Here is a 16,739-nt window from a genome sequence, read left to right as displayed (position 1 = left end):
GTTCCATGTTGCTGGGTTCTAAATTAAATAAACTATGGCTATTAATTCTTTAGAACAGGGTGGAATTTTTTTTTAATTACTGATTTTTTTAAATTATTGATTTAATTATTGATAATTGATTTAATTATTAATAATTATTAATTATTGATTTTTCCCCCCTTAGGCCCAGATAGTTAATAATAGAGCATCTGGAAGATGGACCCACCGATACTATTCAGCCAACAAAAATGTTACCTGTAGAAATTGTGACAAATGTGGCCATTTATCGAAAAACTGCCCCTTTCCACAAGTATGTGAAATACATAATGTTTCTTTCTCATTGTTAAAAATCAGAATCTTAAGAGTAAACCCCTATAACCTTAGAATTCAAATCTTGTATAATATATTTGTAGATTTCACATTACATTTTTCATGTAAGTCATGCCTATAATAGTAGCAGAGAAAGAAGAATGAAGTTAGAGTCAGAAAAACCTGGAATCGGTTTAGCTTTTCATTGATAGTTGCACAACCTTAGGCAAATCATTTCACCCTATGTGCCTCTATTTTCTTGTCTATAAAATGAGGAGATTAAATCAAATGATTCCTGAGACCCTCTCCCTTCCAAACCTCCTGCTTTATGACACAGCTTGTTTCATTGTGGGACAATTTTAATTGTTAGAAAGTTATCATTTTAAGCATTTATAAGTGTTTATTGGTGTAAATTATGTTAAATAGACAAATCAACCTTTGGAAGAACACCGAACTAAAGTTCTTAGATACTCCCTGACATGGTAAGCTCTCAAGAAACATTCCTTCCATTTACCTACACCTTCTTCCAAATGATTGTGTTTCAGACATAAAGACATGTTTGAGACAGCTTTTAGGTTTCTTCTTGGTCTTTGGTCCTCTGGGACAAAGTAGCCTCTTTCAGTATCTGTTCCTCCTACTTCTTAGCTTCTACATCCTCCTCATCCCACTTTCCCACTTGGGCACAGTCCACTTTGTCAATCTTCGTACAAGACGAGGCATAAGAAGTAGATGCCCGTTGATGATACACGCACAGTAAGCCTTTTTGGCAACCGCAGAATACCGATAGCTTGCATTCAAGCTCTGACTTCAGACATTTTGTTTGATTTTACAGTTATACTCAAGATTTTACCTTCACTGGGGTCTCAAATTGGAAATGAACTTTATGTAATTATACAGAAAAAGAAAAATTAATCTTCTATTTGAGACTTACCCATTTTGCTAAAGAGATTTTCTGTTTGCTACCTAGAAAGTCCGCCCCTGCTGTCTCTGTTCCGAGAGAGGACACCTCCAATATGCCTGCCCGGCCCGCTTTTGCTTAGGCTGTTCTTTGCCTATGTCTTCTACTCACAGATGTCTCGAAAGACCTTCTTGGAGAAAACGATGTGACCGATGTGGTATGATAGGCCACTATGCTGATGTGAGTATCCTGTGTATAATTTGTCAGACTTTGGGGGCAGAGGGCCAATTTGTAACTATACTCAGCCTGCCTAAAAGAGTGTTTATTCTATACCATATGTAATGATAGGCATGTCCTTTTGGCTACTCATCATCTAAAGTAATGTTCTAATAGTGATCCTACTGAATGGTTGGTTCATCAGGAGGCATCAAGAAATGTTGTAAACCCACGCTTGCCTCCTTTGCTTGCCAAGTAAAGATTTGAAATAAAAGAGGTATGTAATAAAAAACACGTAAAATTTATTACCTATTCATGCATAGTTAGGTGAAATATATATATACCTACTTAGCAGATGGATACAAAGGTCTGTATGAAGCCTGGCTTGATTATTGATGACTCTTGCTGATATAATAGTCTTAAGCAAGAAGGACAAAACCGCCAAGACTTTAGATTTGCTTATCTTAGTTCGTTTTTTAGATTTAAAAAAACAAAAGTAGTTTAGAAGACATTCAGTTACCTGTAGCATGTTAAATTTTAACACCTTGTTATGTTGAACATCATTTTGCATCATATGGAGTTTTAGTCAAAATTTCAAAGACCAGGGCGCCTGGATGGCACAGTTGTTAAGCATTTGCTATCAGCTCAGGTCATGATCCTGGAGTCCTGGGATCAAGCCCCGCATTGGGCTCCCTGTTTGGCCGGAAGCTGCTTCTCCCTCTCCCACTCCCCTTGTGTTCCCTCACTCGCTATCTCTCTCTCTCTCTCTCTGTGTCAAATAAATAAAATCTTTAAAAAAAAAAAAATCTTATTTCAGAAGGACTGTAGAAGTTATTTTTCTTTTAAAAAGTAAGAATCTGGGCGCCTGGGTGGCTCAGTGGGTTAAGCCGCTGCCTTCAGCTCAGGTCATGATCTCAGGGTCCTGGGATCGAGTCCCGCATCGGGCTCTCTGCTCAGCAGGGAGCCTGCTTCCTCCTCTCTCTCTCTACCTGCCTCTCTGCCTACTTGTGTTCTCTCTCTGTCAAATAAATAAATAAAATCTTTAAAAAAAAAAAAAAAAAAAGTAAGAATCTTTTCCTTTTATAATTTATACTTCCCAAAGACATGATACAAAGCATAAACATTTTCTAATTTTATTTATATTGGAGTATAGCTGTAATATTTTCAATAAGAAAGTGATATGGTTTCTATTGAGATGAATTTCTAATTAAAAGTTACTAAAATATGAATGGTATATATGTTTCTCATGTAAATATATCAACTGTTGATTATAATTTTTAAAGTGTCTTTTTAAACAAATAAAAACAAGGTCATTATTCTATACATTGTTCTACAATTTAACTTTTTCTGCTTAATTCCTTATAATTGCATATCTCTGCGTTAGCCCATAAAGATCTACCTGTCAGGGGGCTAACTTTTATTCCACTATATGGATGTACCAATTTACCTGACATTTTCTCTACCAATACATCTGGATTTATAGTTACAGCCCATTTTTTAAGCAAACAGTGCTACAATACATATCTTTATGTGTGTGCATATCTGTATAAGATTATTTCAGTAAGTCAGATTCTAAGTGGGATTGTGTAATTAAAGGTTATATACATTTATATCTGGATAAATATTGTTCAGTTGCTCTTCTAAAAGGTGGTACCTGTTGGGGTACCTGAGTGGCTCAGTCGGTAGAGCATGCAGCTCTAGATCTCGGTATTGTAAGTTAAAGCCCCACATTGGATGTAGAGATCACTGAAAAATAAAACCTATAAATAAATAAATAGTGCCATTATATCCACCATGCTCAGTCGGTAGAGCATGCAGCTCTAGATCTCGGTATTGTAAGTTAAAGCCCCACATTGGATGTAGAGATCACTGAAAAATAAAACCTATAAATAAATAAATAGTGCCATTATATCCACCTGCCAGATGTGTTTAAGAGTGCTCTCAGCAGGGACGCCTAGATGGCAGGGGCACCCAGTTGGCTTCATTGGTTAAGCATCTGCCTTGGGCTCCGGTCATGGTCTTAGGGTCCTGGGATCAAGCCTGGTAGGGCTCCCTGCTCAACAGGAGTCTGCTTCTCTCTCTCCCTCTGCCCCTCCCTCTGCTCATGCTCCCTCTCTCACATACTCTCTCAAATAAATGAATAAAATCTTTTTTTTTTTTTTTAACAGAAAAAGAGTGCCCTCAACACCATAATTGATCTTTTAAAATTTTGGCCAATCAGATAGGGAGAAAATGATATCTTACCATTTTTTCTTGTATTTCCTGGCCCACTAATGACATTGAATGTGATTCTCAGGACTGGATGTGGAAATTGTTATTATTTCTTTCCAAAGTAGCTTAAAGTGGGGCACCTAGCTGGCTCAGTTGGTAGAATATGTGATTCTTGATCTTGGGGTTGTATGTTCAAGCCCCACATTGGGTTTAGAGATAACTCAAAAAATATTAAAAAATATAAAATCTTAAAAAAAAAAAAGTAGTCTGAGGCATCTGGATGGCTCAGTCAGTTAAGCATCCAGCTCTTCAGTTTGGCTCAGGTCATGATTGCTGGGTTGTGAAATCAAGCTCCACATCAGGTTCTGGGCTCAGTGCTGAGTCTGCTTGAGATTCTCTGCCTCTCCCTTTCCCCTCTCACACTCATGTGCACGTACTCTCTCTCTTTCTCTCACTCTCTCTCAAATAAAATCTTTTTTAAAAAAATTTTTTTTAAGATTTTATTTATTTATTTGACAGAACACAAGTAGGCAGAGAGCCAGGGAGAGGGAGAAACAGGCTCTCCGCTGAGCAGAGAGCCTGACATAGGGCTCGATCCCAGAACCCTGGGATCATGACCTGAGCCCAAGACAGCCACTTAACCGACTGAGCCACCCAGGCACCCCAATAAATTCTTTTTTTTAAGTAGCTTAAACTTACTTTTTAATACTGTCTTAAAAATCCTAAGTTGGCTTAGTTTTATACTACTGTTCTCTGCATTACATTGTCAATTGTAATTTTTTTAGGCAGATTTTCTAGCTAGGCAGTTACATTTAATAGCGTATTTCTTTACTCCTTTCTTCTGAAACGCTCTTACAAATATAGTCTTATTTGCCTATGATAACAGAAGGATCTCAGACATTATCGTGAGCAGTTTTGGTTTTTTTTTTTAATAAGAAACTGTAGTACAGAACAGTTAAGAATGATTTGTAAAAGGTTATATAAAATCAGCTGTGAATTGAATCTGTAGTCCATTCGGCTTAACTGCTTAATTTTGGCCTCGAATGTATGTTAACCTCTTTATCTAAAATGGCCCTGAGGATTAATAACCCCAGTGAATGTAAGTTTTTAAGATAGGGTGAGGCTATGGCTGACTTCAGAGAAGGCAGCACCCTGTCCCCTAAATCTGCCAAGATCTAAGTGTTGGGTTTTTTGTAATTACATGGTAAAGGTTCTGGACACTAACTGATCTTTTTCTAGCCTGCCCACATTGTATAAGATTCCCTTGGAGCCCAATCAAACCTGGACTTCACTGACTCCATCTGAAGAAGCTTGTAGTCCTTCTGCCATCCCAGAAGCGCCTCATGAGGATTCACTTAGAAGCAGAGTCATTCTGGCCTCAGGTTGCTGGAACTATTCATTTAGTCCCATACATGCTTTAAGTTTGTCTTGAAACCTGGCTCTCCACAGAAAATATTGTTTCCCTTGCAACCCTCTCAAATGCTTGCTCCTCTTTCTTTCTTGACCCACATTCCTGAATTAGGTTGATTAGGATTAAACTCTTTCTCACTCATTGTGGTTGCTTCTAAGTCATTACTTCTGCCTCGTTATGTGGGTACTTTCAGCTTATTTAAGGCCCATACCTCTGACAATACTGTTTCCCTTCTTTGTCATTTCCATCTTCCCACCTGCTGGAACTTGCTGCTCATTCACACAAAGGATTTCTGAAGCCCAGAGTAATTATAGATGCCCTATCTTCTTATCAGTTAAAGAGATTAAGAAACTTCCATTTACTTTATACATCCTGCTACCACTGATGTCTGTAATGCCAGAGTACCAGTTATATGTGCAAAGAGAATCTGTAATAAAAACTGATGAGTCATATTCATATTTTTGGTGTAATGAAAGGCTTTTCCTGAACTCTGCTTGGAAAATGCCGCATACATTAACTACTGCATAAAAGTAATTTGGTTGAAATTCCAGAGTTTTACAATGTAAAAGGCAGAAGGATGGCTTGAGGCCTGCTGAAGTTTACCTGTATCATTGATACCTTCCAAAGGAAATGAAGCTGCAGTGTAGAAGGAATCCCTTCTACACGATTCTGAGTCTGCCACAGATTCCTCTTGGCAACTATTTTTTTTTAATATAAAGAAAAAAAAATTTTTAAAGATTTATTTATTTCAGGGAGAGAGTGCACATGGGAGGGAGAAGGAGAGAAGCAAATTTCCCGCTGAGCATGGAGCTGAGCACTGGCTCCATCTCACTCACAACCCCTGAGGTCATGACCTGAGCCAAAATCAGGATTCAGATGCACAACCAAGTGAACCACCCAGGCACCCTTAAATATACAGAAAATTTTTTAAGTGTGTGAACACATCTTGCATATGTAATCCCATTCTGTAAGGTATATCTGACATTTCCAAAATGATAATAGCTATAGTTGACTTCTTACAGTGTTTCAAGCACTGTGCTAAATGCATTTCTAACTAGGGAAGGGGTAGTGCTTCGTTCACTGCTGTATCCTCAGCACACAATAGGTGTCCTGTAGATTTATCTGTGATGGTGTCCTTTATATAATCCTTACAACTACCATATGATAGATACTGTTTAATGTTCCAGTTTTACAAAGAAGAAATCTGAGGGGCCCCTGGGTGGCACCGTTGGTTACGTAGCCCGTTCATCGTTTCCGCTCAAGGTGAGATGGAGCCTTGTGTCTGGCTCCATGCGCAGCACGGAATTTGCTTGAAATTCTCTCTTCCTTTCTCTCTGCCCCTCCCACTCATGCTCTCTCCCTCCCTTTCTCTCTCAAATAAGTAAGTAAACAAATAATTTTTTTAAAGAAGAAGAAAGCTTAGACGTTGTAAGGTTAAGCTTTCTCCAACATCTCAAAGTAAAGTGATGCTCAATTTCATGAGTGTATGTGGAGGAAACTCACCTACTTATATTCTAGGAGTTGTCAGTTTAATTCCTGCTCAAAAGGTCTCTCAGGTTTCTGTCTTAAATCTGCAAATATTATATTTAGAATATCAGTATTTATAAAAAGAGATGGAAAATTTTTCCAAATAAAAATAAATGATGCTTTAAGTTTTCTGCTGTAAAACAACCTCTGAGGATCAGCAGAGTGGCATACAATGTTGACTTTCAGCCAGGGAACCACATCTGTGGTACCAGAGAACTGTGCTTATGCAAAAAACAAGAGACTGTCTTGGCCTCAGCAGTCTTTACTGATTGTTGAGATTGTCACCCTTTTTCTTGGAAGCATGTCTGAGCTCATCAGTGTAAGGTATAATTGAAACCCAAACCTCCTAAATTTTCTTTCTTCAGCAATTTTTTCCCCAAATTCCCTGCTTAGTTCTCTTTCCCAATCCATGCTAGCAGTAATTCCTTTAGCCATCGTGCACAAGAATCAAATACCATCCACTAGGAGAAAGCTCAGCACTTGAGTCACTCCTTCAAGTCAGATTTTTAAATGCAGTGGAAGAAAATAACTCATAGGACAGATTTCACTTGATTGACTTCTTTAAACCTTTGAAGCTGTGAAAGCATGCTCTCTTAAATATTAGCAATATACTAAATTTTAGCAACTCAAAAGTTTCTTTTAAAAATGAGAACTCTGTTTAAAAAAAATTTTTTTTTTTAAAAATAAATAAATAAATAAATAAATAAAAATGAGAACTCCGTGGGGCGCCTGGGTGGCTCAGTGGGTTAAAGCCTAAAGCCTCTGCCTTCGGCTCAGGTCATGATCCTAGGGTCCTGGGATCGAGCCCCGCATTGGGCTCTCTGCTCAGCAGGGAGCCTGCTTCCTCCTCTCTCTCTCTGCCTGCCTCTCTGCCTACTTGTGATCTCTCTCAAATAAATAAATAAAATCTTAAAAAAAAATGAGAACTCTGTATAAAACTGTGTAGACTTTCACAGACATTAGTGGTCCATAAATGTTTCTTCAAGAAATATATACGTAAAATAGGAAACTAGTATCTGTTTAATTTTGGTTGTTCTTTAATCTGGCACTTTGTGATGGAGTATACTGTTATTATCTTTTTCAGTGCCTTAGAAAGACAAATCGAGGAAAGGAAAAATATAAAATTCTGATAACCTTCTACAATTCATATAATCATGAACTAATTTTCCTGCCAAACTTAATTGAAGGCAAGACAAGTATATCATTTTAATAGACTGATATGTATGTTCACAAAATATATAGTTCTGCTGACAACTAAACATTACAACTTTTGAGAGTAAAGAAAAGAAAATATAACTTGGGCTAGAATAACTTATTTCTCTTACTTTTAACCTCATTTTCATGTTGCTTAAACATAATATTAGAGCAAGGGTCATAACTAGGTGACTGATTTGCTTAAAAAAAAAAATTGTTGAATAAGTATATAAAATTCTTATTTACCTGAGAGACCGGAATACCCCCAAGGAAGTTAAGTAGATTCTGTGCTTGGAAGTCTCTTATCCTCTTGATTAGTATAGGCAAAACTCATGATAATGTTAGTGAAAATTCATATGTGTTCATTGTTCAAGGAGTAAATCCTGGAATTAGTAGTTAATAATTCATTGGAACTGTTCCCAAACCACCTAATAAATGAATATATGAAACTTTACATGGTTGTGTATATATAAGCTTATGGAAATAACCTTAGAGGGTAGGAAGTTTTAACTGAAGGTACGTAATTTAGCATGGTTACAGTTTGAAGGAGAAACCAGTCCTTATTTTGAAATTGTACAAAATGGTATCCTTTCTAGTCATCTGTGATTAACCCGACAATTTCCCCCAGTCTCCGCAACTCTCCCTGTGACACCTGCTCCTTTACCTAGTACTAGTCACTTCCAGTAGACCTAGCAGATTGAGAGCAGGTTTACAGTTTATTTATACAAGTTTTAAGAATAAGTTTGTAGAGGATAGAGACAGTTCCCTTTCTCCAGACCCCTAACTTCCACGGAAAGAGAGGAAGAATTGTCCCCTTGTAGTCTCTCTATCAAAATTAACAGCCCTATAAATAAAAGGAATAAATAAACTTTAGTTTTTCATTAAGAATTTTATGGGACTTAGGTATAAACTTTTCAGAGCAGTTGCATTGGGAATACTTGAGTCTTAGAGAAATAAAGCAGCAGACCACTGGGAATTTTGTTAAATTTCAAACTCATTACACACCTCACTTTTTCTTTTCTTTTCTTTTTTAATTTTCAGTCCAAGTATAAAAGCCCATATAGACTTGGACTTGATTTTTACTATTAGAGCCAATAATAAGGGCAAATTCTGGGACATAGTTATCTAAGCTATGAATTTGGGGTGTGAAATTAAGGAAATCAGGTTCTCATTAGCACCTGGAATGCTAAAAATTTTATTTACTAAGCATTACAGACTAAGGTCAACTCCCCTGGATTTTATAAATCTCATACTTTTTCTTTCTTTCTTTTTTTTTTTTTAAGGTTTTATTTATGTGGGAGAGAGAGAGCACGCATGGGCTGGGGGTAGGTGGGGAGGAGAGGGAGAGGCAGACTCTCCTTTGTTCGTGGAGCCTGACACAGGACTCAATACCAGGATCACAACCTGAGTCAAAACCAGACACTTAACCAACTCAGTCACTCAGGTGCCCTCACACAGTTTTCTGACTGAGTTCTAATAACCCTCCTCAAACTGTCCCTAGTGAAGGAAAATACAGCAACTGAGAATGATTTTCAACCTGTGAAAATATTCAAAGACTTAATTATGGACATCTCTGCCAGTTTACTCATCTTAAAGATAACACTGTTCTTCAGTTTATACTATTAAATTACTTAGATATTCTGTTTAAGAGCTACATACATATATTTCCTCTTGAAAATTTACAGGTATCTGTAGAATGATTTTATTTCAGTAAAAAACAAAATGAGGGGTGCCTGGCTGGCCCAATTGGTGAAGCACATGACTCTTGATTGTAGGGTCGTGATTTTGAGCCCTATGTTGAGTGTAGAGATTACTTTAAAAAAAAAAAAAGAATTTTTTTAAAAATGAGCTCTATATAATCTGTATTTGTGCTTTTATATATATATTTTATGAACAAAAATAAATGGGGTGGAAGAATGCATACCAAGCTAGTAGGCTGCTAACATTGGATTTCCTCAGCTGACTGGTAATGGATTGGAAAAGGGCTAGGAGACAGGATTAACTTTGCCTTTGTCTTTTTATTGTATTGTTTTCTTTGTTTACAAATAGATTATGATTTTTGCAAGATGTCAGTTCAATAACAAGTGCGATCTTGCCTTGTTGTACAGCCTTCTAATGACTTTTGCCTTGATCAAAATAATAATAATAATAATATGCTATTTAAGAATTTCAAGAACTTGAGAAAGTTCTGTAATAAAATATTATGAGCTAATTGAACTTTTAGTTATATAATGTTAAAATAGTTATCTGTAGTCATAGATACTAAAGGGAAATTATATACCTTGAGAACCCTGATCACTGTATTAGTGGAATTTCAGACGTGTAAGAACACTAGATGCAACTTTTAAATTATCTCCAGAAGCATTTTTCTAAACTTTTATTATTTTTTCTTTAGCCAGTGATCTTTTATATAGGAATCAATAATGAAATAAACTATAGTATCTTACTTCTAAACCCTTCTTTCTTACCCACCTCACCAACCCCAGCACCTGCCAGTACTTCACCTGGTGAAGGGATGCTTATACATAACCTTTACCTCGATACATTTATAAAAATCTGGAACAAGAGGAATGGTCTTTTAATGAGGAGATAACAGTTTTTAGTGGGGTAAACCATCTGTACTTTGTACATCTTTATAATTAAAACTCCTTCCCTATTCCTCATAAACCAGACGTCTGAGAAAACTAAATTTTTCCATGAGTGAGTTTGTCAGAGATCTATACTGTCTGGCAGATACCACCTCAGTTCCCAAAACTAGCCAGATCGACATAAGTCTCTCTCTCTCTCCTTTTTTTTTTTTTTTTTTTTTTTGTTTTGGTGGGGGATGAGCTGATAGAAGGCATCTATGAAGAACTGATAGATTAAAAAAGGAATCAGAGGTGACCACAAATGATATAAACTCATTATAAGAAATAGGAGAATTGAGAAAATCCCAATTCATTTTTCGTGTTGTAAATAGAGGAGAAGGGATCCAAAGCAAAGTGAACAAAAATTCTAATTAAGAGAACACGCACCCGGGGCACCTGGGTGGCTCAGTGGGTTAAGCCTCTGCCTTCAGCTCAGGTCATGGTCTCAGGGTCCTGAAATCAAGCCCCTCATTGGGCTCTCTGCTCCATGGGGAGCCTGCTTCCCCTTCTCTGTCTGCCTCTCTGCCTACTTGTGATATCTCTCTCTCTCTCTCTCTCTCAAGTAAATAAATAAATAAATAAGAAAGAACACGCACCCAGTATGAGAGAGAAAAAAGCCCCACATCTAGACATACGCTAGTGAAATGTATGAATATGTCAAGCAAATGAAAATCACACAGACATCCAGACATGGGGGGAAGAAACCACATTACACACGGATACACACACACATGTACACACACAACATCAAGCTTGCATCAAACTTCTCCTGTGCAATACTAAATGCCAGAAGGCAGTAGAGAAATCCCTAGAGGGTAGAACATCCTGAGAAAAAAGATGACATAGCCAAGCTGTTGTTCATTTGTGAGTTTATTAGAAAAGTCAGAATAAAATTAGCAGCAAGGAACACTGAAACCAGGAAGGCGTAAAGTGTATATATGAATACTTCCTATTGATGTGTTTTCAAACTTACTAATTTTAGAAAAAATTCCTTAAAAAATATAAAAAGCTACAAGGTGAATCATGGATAGTTCCAATAAAATGAAGTTTGTTTTAATATTAAGAAGAAAAATAAGCCATATGAATTTTAGATTATTAGTTAAAAATGAGGCAAAAGAAGCAAGTGATAGGATAAAATGGAAACAGCAAGAATGCATAAAAATACAGGTGTGAGGATAAAAATAGAACCAGACATATCATTTATCACAATGAATAAATGGTTTAAATACTTTTATTAGAAAACAAAGACAGCTGTGTCAGAAATCATAAAGGAAAAGGGAGACTAGATTTAACTTTTTAAAAATGTCCATCCAAAAAGACCATTAATAAAATTTAAATGACAGATCACAACTTAGAAAAGATTTTTATAAAATGCATAATAGGATATCTGTAATATAGAAAAATCTCTTACAAATCAATAGGAAGAAAGAAAACTGTCTTCATAATAGTAATAATATTAGAGAAGTTGTGCTGGGTACAGAAGTACATTTGGATAACCTTCCTGGAATTCAGTGATGGATGTTTGCAAAGATACATCTACAAGAATGTTTATCTCAGAATTGTTTATAATAGGAAAGTTAGAAGCAACCCAAAAATTTAACATTCTAGCTCGTTTAAGTAACTTACAGTACATCCCATATAATGGAATACTCTTCAGCTATTTAACAAATGATGTAACAGGTGCCTGGGTGATGCAGTTGGTTAACCATCGGACTCTTGATTCTGGCCCAGGTCATGATCTTAGGGTCATTAGGTCAGGCCCCACATCCAGCTCCACACTTGGCACAGAGTCTGCTTGAAACTCTTCTCCTTCTGCCCTTCCCTCTCTCTCTAAAATAAATAATTTTTTTAATTTAAAATATAAAATATAAAAATGAATATTGAAATCAAAGTTATCAATACATTAAGTGAAATTCATAAATTATAAAACAGTATATGAACTATAATCCTGTTTCCATACAAATATACATATTTATATATGTATATAGATGTGCATGGAAAAAATTTGGAATGAAATATTCCAAAATGTTTGCTGTAGTTATGTCAAGAATTATGGAAGAGTGGTGCACCTAGGTGGCTCAGATGGTTAAGCATCTGCCTTCAGCTCAGGTCATGATTCCAGGGTCCTGGGATCAGCCCCACATTGGGCTCCCTGCTCAGCGGGGAACCTCTCTCTCTCTCAAATAAATAAACAAAAAAATCTTTAAAAAAAGAATCATAGAAGAGGTTTTTTTTTTTTTTTAATTTCTATTCTTTTTAGGATTTTAATGTATTTATTTTAGAGAAAGAATGACAGAGAGCATAGTGGAGAGGGGCAGAGGGAGAGAGAGTCCCAAGAAGATTCTACCCTGAGCTGAGTGGCTCAGGAGCTTAGTCTCTTGACCCTGAGATCACAGCCTGAGCCAAAACCGAGAGTTGGACACTCAACCAACTGTACCACCCGGGTGCCCCACTAATCTTTATATATTTATGGTGAGTATATATTCATTTTATAACTCTTTAACTTGATATTTAATATACAATATTCTATTACTGCTTAAAACATCTTAGGAATAGTATCGTCAGTAATCAACCTAGTTTATATTCATTCTTCTTTATTAAGATTGTATTTTTACACCCAACATGGGGCTCAAATTTATAACCCCGAGATCAGGAGTCATGTGCTCTACTGACTGAGCCAGCCAGGCATCCCATTCTTCTTTTTTTAATAATAAAATTGAATTTTTTTTCTTTTGGTGTTCAGTTATATGAATATGTATGAATTCATGTAAACTCCACCACAGTCAGGGTACCGAACAGTTTCATCACCCCCAGAAAACTCCCTCATGCTATCTCTGTATAGTCACACCCTCCCCTTATCCATAACTTCTGGCCATTAACTTGTTCTCCATTACTATAGTTTTGTTTTTAAAAGAGTGTCATGTAAATGGAGTCACACCATTGTAAAGTTTTAAGACTAGCTTCTATCACTTACATGGTATCTTGGAGATTCATCTGAGTTGTTCATGTGTCAGTAGTTTATTTTTTTGTACTGTTCCATTTTATGACTGTATTACAGTTTGTTTATCCATTTATCCATTGAGGAACATTTGGGTTGTTTATAGTTTCTGACTATAGCAAATAAGGCTGCTATGAATATTTTTGTATAGTCTTTTGCATGAACATAGTTTTCATTTGGGGCAAATTTCCAGGTGGAGATTGCTGGTCCTATCTATATATGTTTAACTTTATAAGAAACTGCTGTATTGTTTTCCAGAGTGACTGAACGATTTTGCATTCCTACTAGCAAAGTGAGAAGTCCAGTTGCTCTGTCTCCTCATCAGCATTTGATATTGTCAGTATTTTTTATTTTAGCCATTCTAATAGTTGTATAGTATCTGTCTTGTTTTCGTTTGCATTTTCCTAATGGCTAAAAATGTTGAATATCCTTTCATGTGCTTATTTGATATCCTTACATCCTTCTTGTTGAAGTGTCCAGATCCTTTCCTAGTTTTTAGTTACTGTGTTTATTTTCTGATTGTTGTGTTTTGAGAGTTTTTTTCTGGATTTTGGATATAAGAGAGTTTTTTAGATGTGATTTCCATACATTTTCTCCCAATCTGTAGATTATCTTTTTATTCTCTTGAGAATCTTTAGCAGAGCAGAAGTTTTTAAATTTGGTGAAATCCAGTTTATCAATGTTTTTTCTTTTATGGATTATGCTTTTGATGCACTTTCTGAGAACTTTTTATCCAACTGCGGTTAACAAGGATTTTTATCCTTGTGTATTATCTCAAAACGTTTGTTGTTTTATGTTTCATATTCAGACCTGTGATCCATTTGGAGTTCATCTTTATATAATAAAGTGTGAGGTTGGTTCATTTTTTTTTTTTTACACATGGATGATCAGTTGTTCATCACCATTTGTTGAAAAGACTATCCTTTCTCCATTGAGTTGCTTTTATCTCTTTTAAATGGCCACATCTGTGGATTCATTTCTGGAGTCTCTTCTCTATCATTGATTTAAGTGTCTATTCCCCTCACCAATATCACACTGTCTTGTAATATTATGGGTTTATAGTAAGTGTTAAAATCAGATAGTGTGATTTCTTAAACTTTGTTTTTATTTTGTAAAATACCTTAGCTATTCTAGTTCCTTTCCTTTTCCATGTAAGCTTTAGAGTAAGTCATATGTATCTACAAAAAAAAATCTTGCTGGGACTTCGAATGGTATTATGTTCAGTCTGTTGATCATTATGGAGAGAACTGACTTATATTTTGAGTCTTCAATCCATGAACATAGTACATGTCTCCATTTATTCGGATCTTTAGTTTCTGTTATCAGAGTTTTGTAGTTATTAGTGCATACATTTCCTGCATATTTAGATTTATACCTAACTACTTCATTTTTCTTGGAAGTGTGGCAAATGGTATCGTTTTTTAAATTTTGTTTTTCAGTTGCTTATTGTTTGTATATAAAAAGAAGTTTAGAATAAAATATTCTGAAATGTTTGCAACAGCTACCTTAGTGATAGTAGTATAGGTGACTTTTATTTTTTGTTTATCTGTATTTTCTGTCTTTATAATAAATATACATTACTTTTATAATATTTGATGTTATCCTTTTTAAAAAATGTTTTTTGACTAAAGTTACTATAGTATCAACACAACTTTGGACCTAAAGGTGATTACATGTGTGCCCGACATATCCTGGATACTGTAAGATTCTTGGGAGAAGATGAAAAGGAAATTTCCCCAGGAGAATCCCATGAGAATTAGAGAAGTAGAACTGGAAATCAGGGAATATTTATAAATAAAAGGAGTTTAATGTAGTTGGTTAAGATGAATCAGGATCACTTTTAGTAGTTTTAAACAATTTGTTCTACTACATATTTGTTATTTCTGATGGACTTTGTATAATTGGTTTATAAATAAAGTTCTAAACTTCCATTTTAAGCTTACTTTACTTTTATCTCTTCTGAATCTAGTTTAAAACTTCTGGTACTTGGGGTGTTAGGTGAGCCTGATGGTTCGTATTAAGGAGGGCATGTATTACATGGAACACTGGGTGTGGTGCATAAACAATGAATCTTGAAACACTGAAAAAAATAAAATTAAATTTAAAAAACAGAAGAAAAAAAAAACTTCTGGAACTTGCTAGTGGGCTTAGGAAAGCAATGTGGTATAAAAGGTATGAGAACTCATTCACAGTTATCTCAGAATGTCAGCACCAATACCAAGGATAGTGAAATCATCTGGAGTTTTAATTGTCCAGAGGATGTTTGGGGTTTTTTAAGAAACAGGGAGAAGTCTGAGTGTGCCAGAAGCTATAAAAAGAGAGAGTTAAGGGTGCCTGGGTGGCTCAGTGGGTTAAGCCACTGCCTTCGGCTCAGGTCATGATCTCAGGGTCCTGGGATCGAGTCCCGCATCGGGCTCTCTGCTCAACAGGGAGCCTGCTTCCTCCTCTGTCTCTGCCTACGTGTGATCTCTCTCTGTCAAATAAATAAATAAAATCTTTAAAAAAAAAAAAAAGAGAGAGAGAAAGAGAGTTAAGATGCTAGAGAGCAGGAAATAAGACCTTTCTTCACTTATGTACATGCATTATATGTTCACTACTAAAGTAGCTGGGTAGAGTCCCCAAATTGTTTTGGTTTTTTTTTTAAGATTTTATTTATTTATTTGACAGAGACTGCAAGAAAGGGAATACAAGTCGAGGGAGTGGAAAAGGGAGAAGGCTTCCTGCTGGGCAGGGAGCCTGATGCAGGACCCTGGGATCTTGATCTGAGCTGAAGACAGACAATGACTGAGCCACCAGGCGCCCCAGATTCCCCAAATTATAGGGCTCTGTCCCTCCAACTTTCTCCCTCCTGTTAGTCACTTTCTCAGCCATCAGGTAGTAGCTGTCTAGCTATTAAAAGAAGTCAAGAGAGAAAGGCTAGTAAGGACACTGAGATTGTTGTTATTATTTAAACCTTGTGGTTAAAAAGGAATTAAGTAAGTTTGAGTTAACTGAGGGAAGATAGAAACTTTGAGAGTGGCATTGAATACTTTAGTTTTTCACCAGTGATCAAGATATTTTGGTTTGTTTATTTTAAAATCTAACTCTACAGTCTGAGACCAGATTTATCTGATCACATATTCTTTGCTGTTTGTTTGTTTGTTTGTTTGTTTTAAGATAGATTTATTTATTTATTTGACAGAGAGAGAGAGAGAGAGAGAAAGAGATTACAAGTAGGCAGAGAGGCAGGCAGAGGGAGAGGGGGAAGCAGGGTACCTGCTGAGCAGAGATCCCAATGTGGGGCTCGATCCCAGGAGCCTGAGACCATGACCTGAGCCAAAGGCAGAGGCTTAACCCACTAATCACCCAGGTGCCCTCTTTGCTATATAT

At 36.2% G+C, this 16,739-nt stretch overlaps 1 protein-coding gene across 5 annotated transcripts in view; it reads left to right on the top strand.

Annotated features, from left to right (window-relative positions):
- Positions 1–16,739, top strand: part of ZCCHC7 (zinc finger CCHC-type containing 7) — a 246,328-nt gene that overhangs the window by 194,908 nt on the left and 34,681 nt on the right. For 4 of the 5 annotated variants that reach the window (XM_059143189.1, XM_059143188.1, XM_059143191.1 and 1 more), the window contains exons 4-5: positions 164–289; positions 1,256–1,426. In XM_059143189.1, the coding sequence (XP_058999172.1) occupies positions 164–289; positions 1,256–1,426 (297 nt within the window). The remainder of the gene's footprint in view (positions 1–163; positions 290–1,255; positions 1,427–16,739) is intronic. The other variant, XM_059143192.1, reaches the window with a different exon arrangement.

The sequence above is a fragment of the Mustela lutreola genome, chromosome 12 (assembly GCF_030435805.1).
Source record: "Mustela lutreola isolate mMusLut2 chromosome 12, mMusLut2.pri, whole genome shotgun sequence".
In the NCBI taxonomy this organism is placed as follows: Eukaryota; Metazoa; Chordata; class Mammalia; order Carnivora; family Mustelidae; genus Mustela; species Mustela lutreola.
The sequence above is the reverse complement of the archived record's forward strand: the minus strand, read 5'-3'. Positions and strand labels throughout refer to the sequence as shown.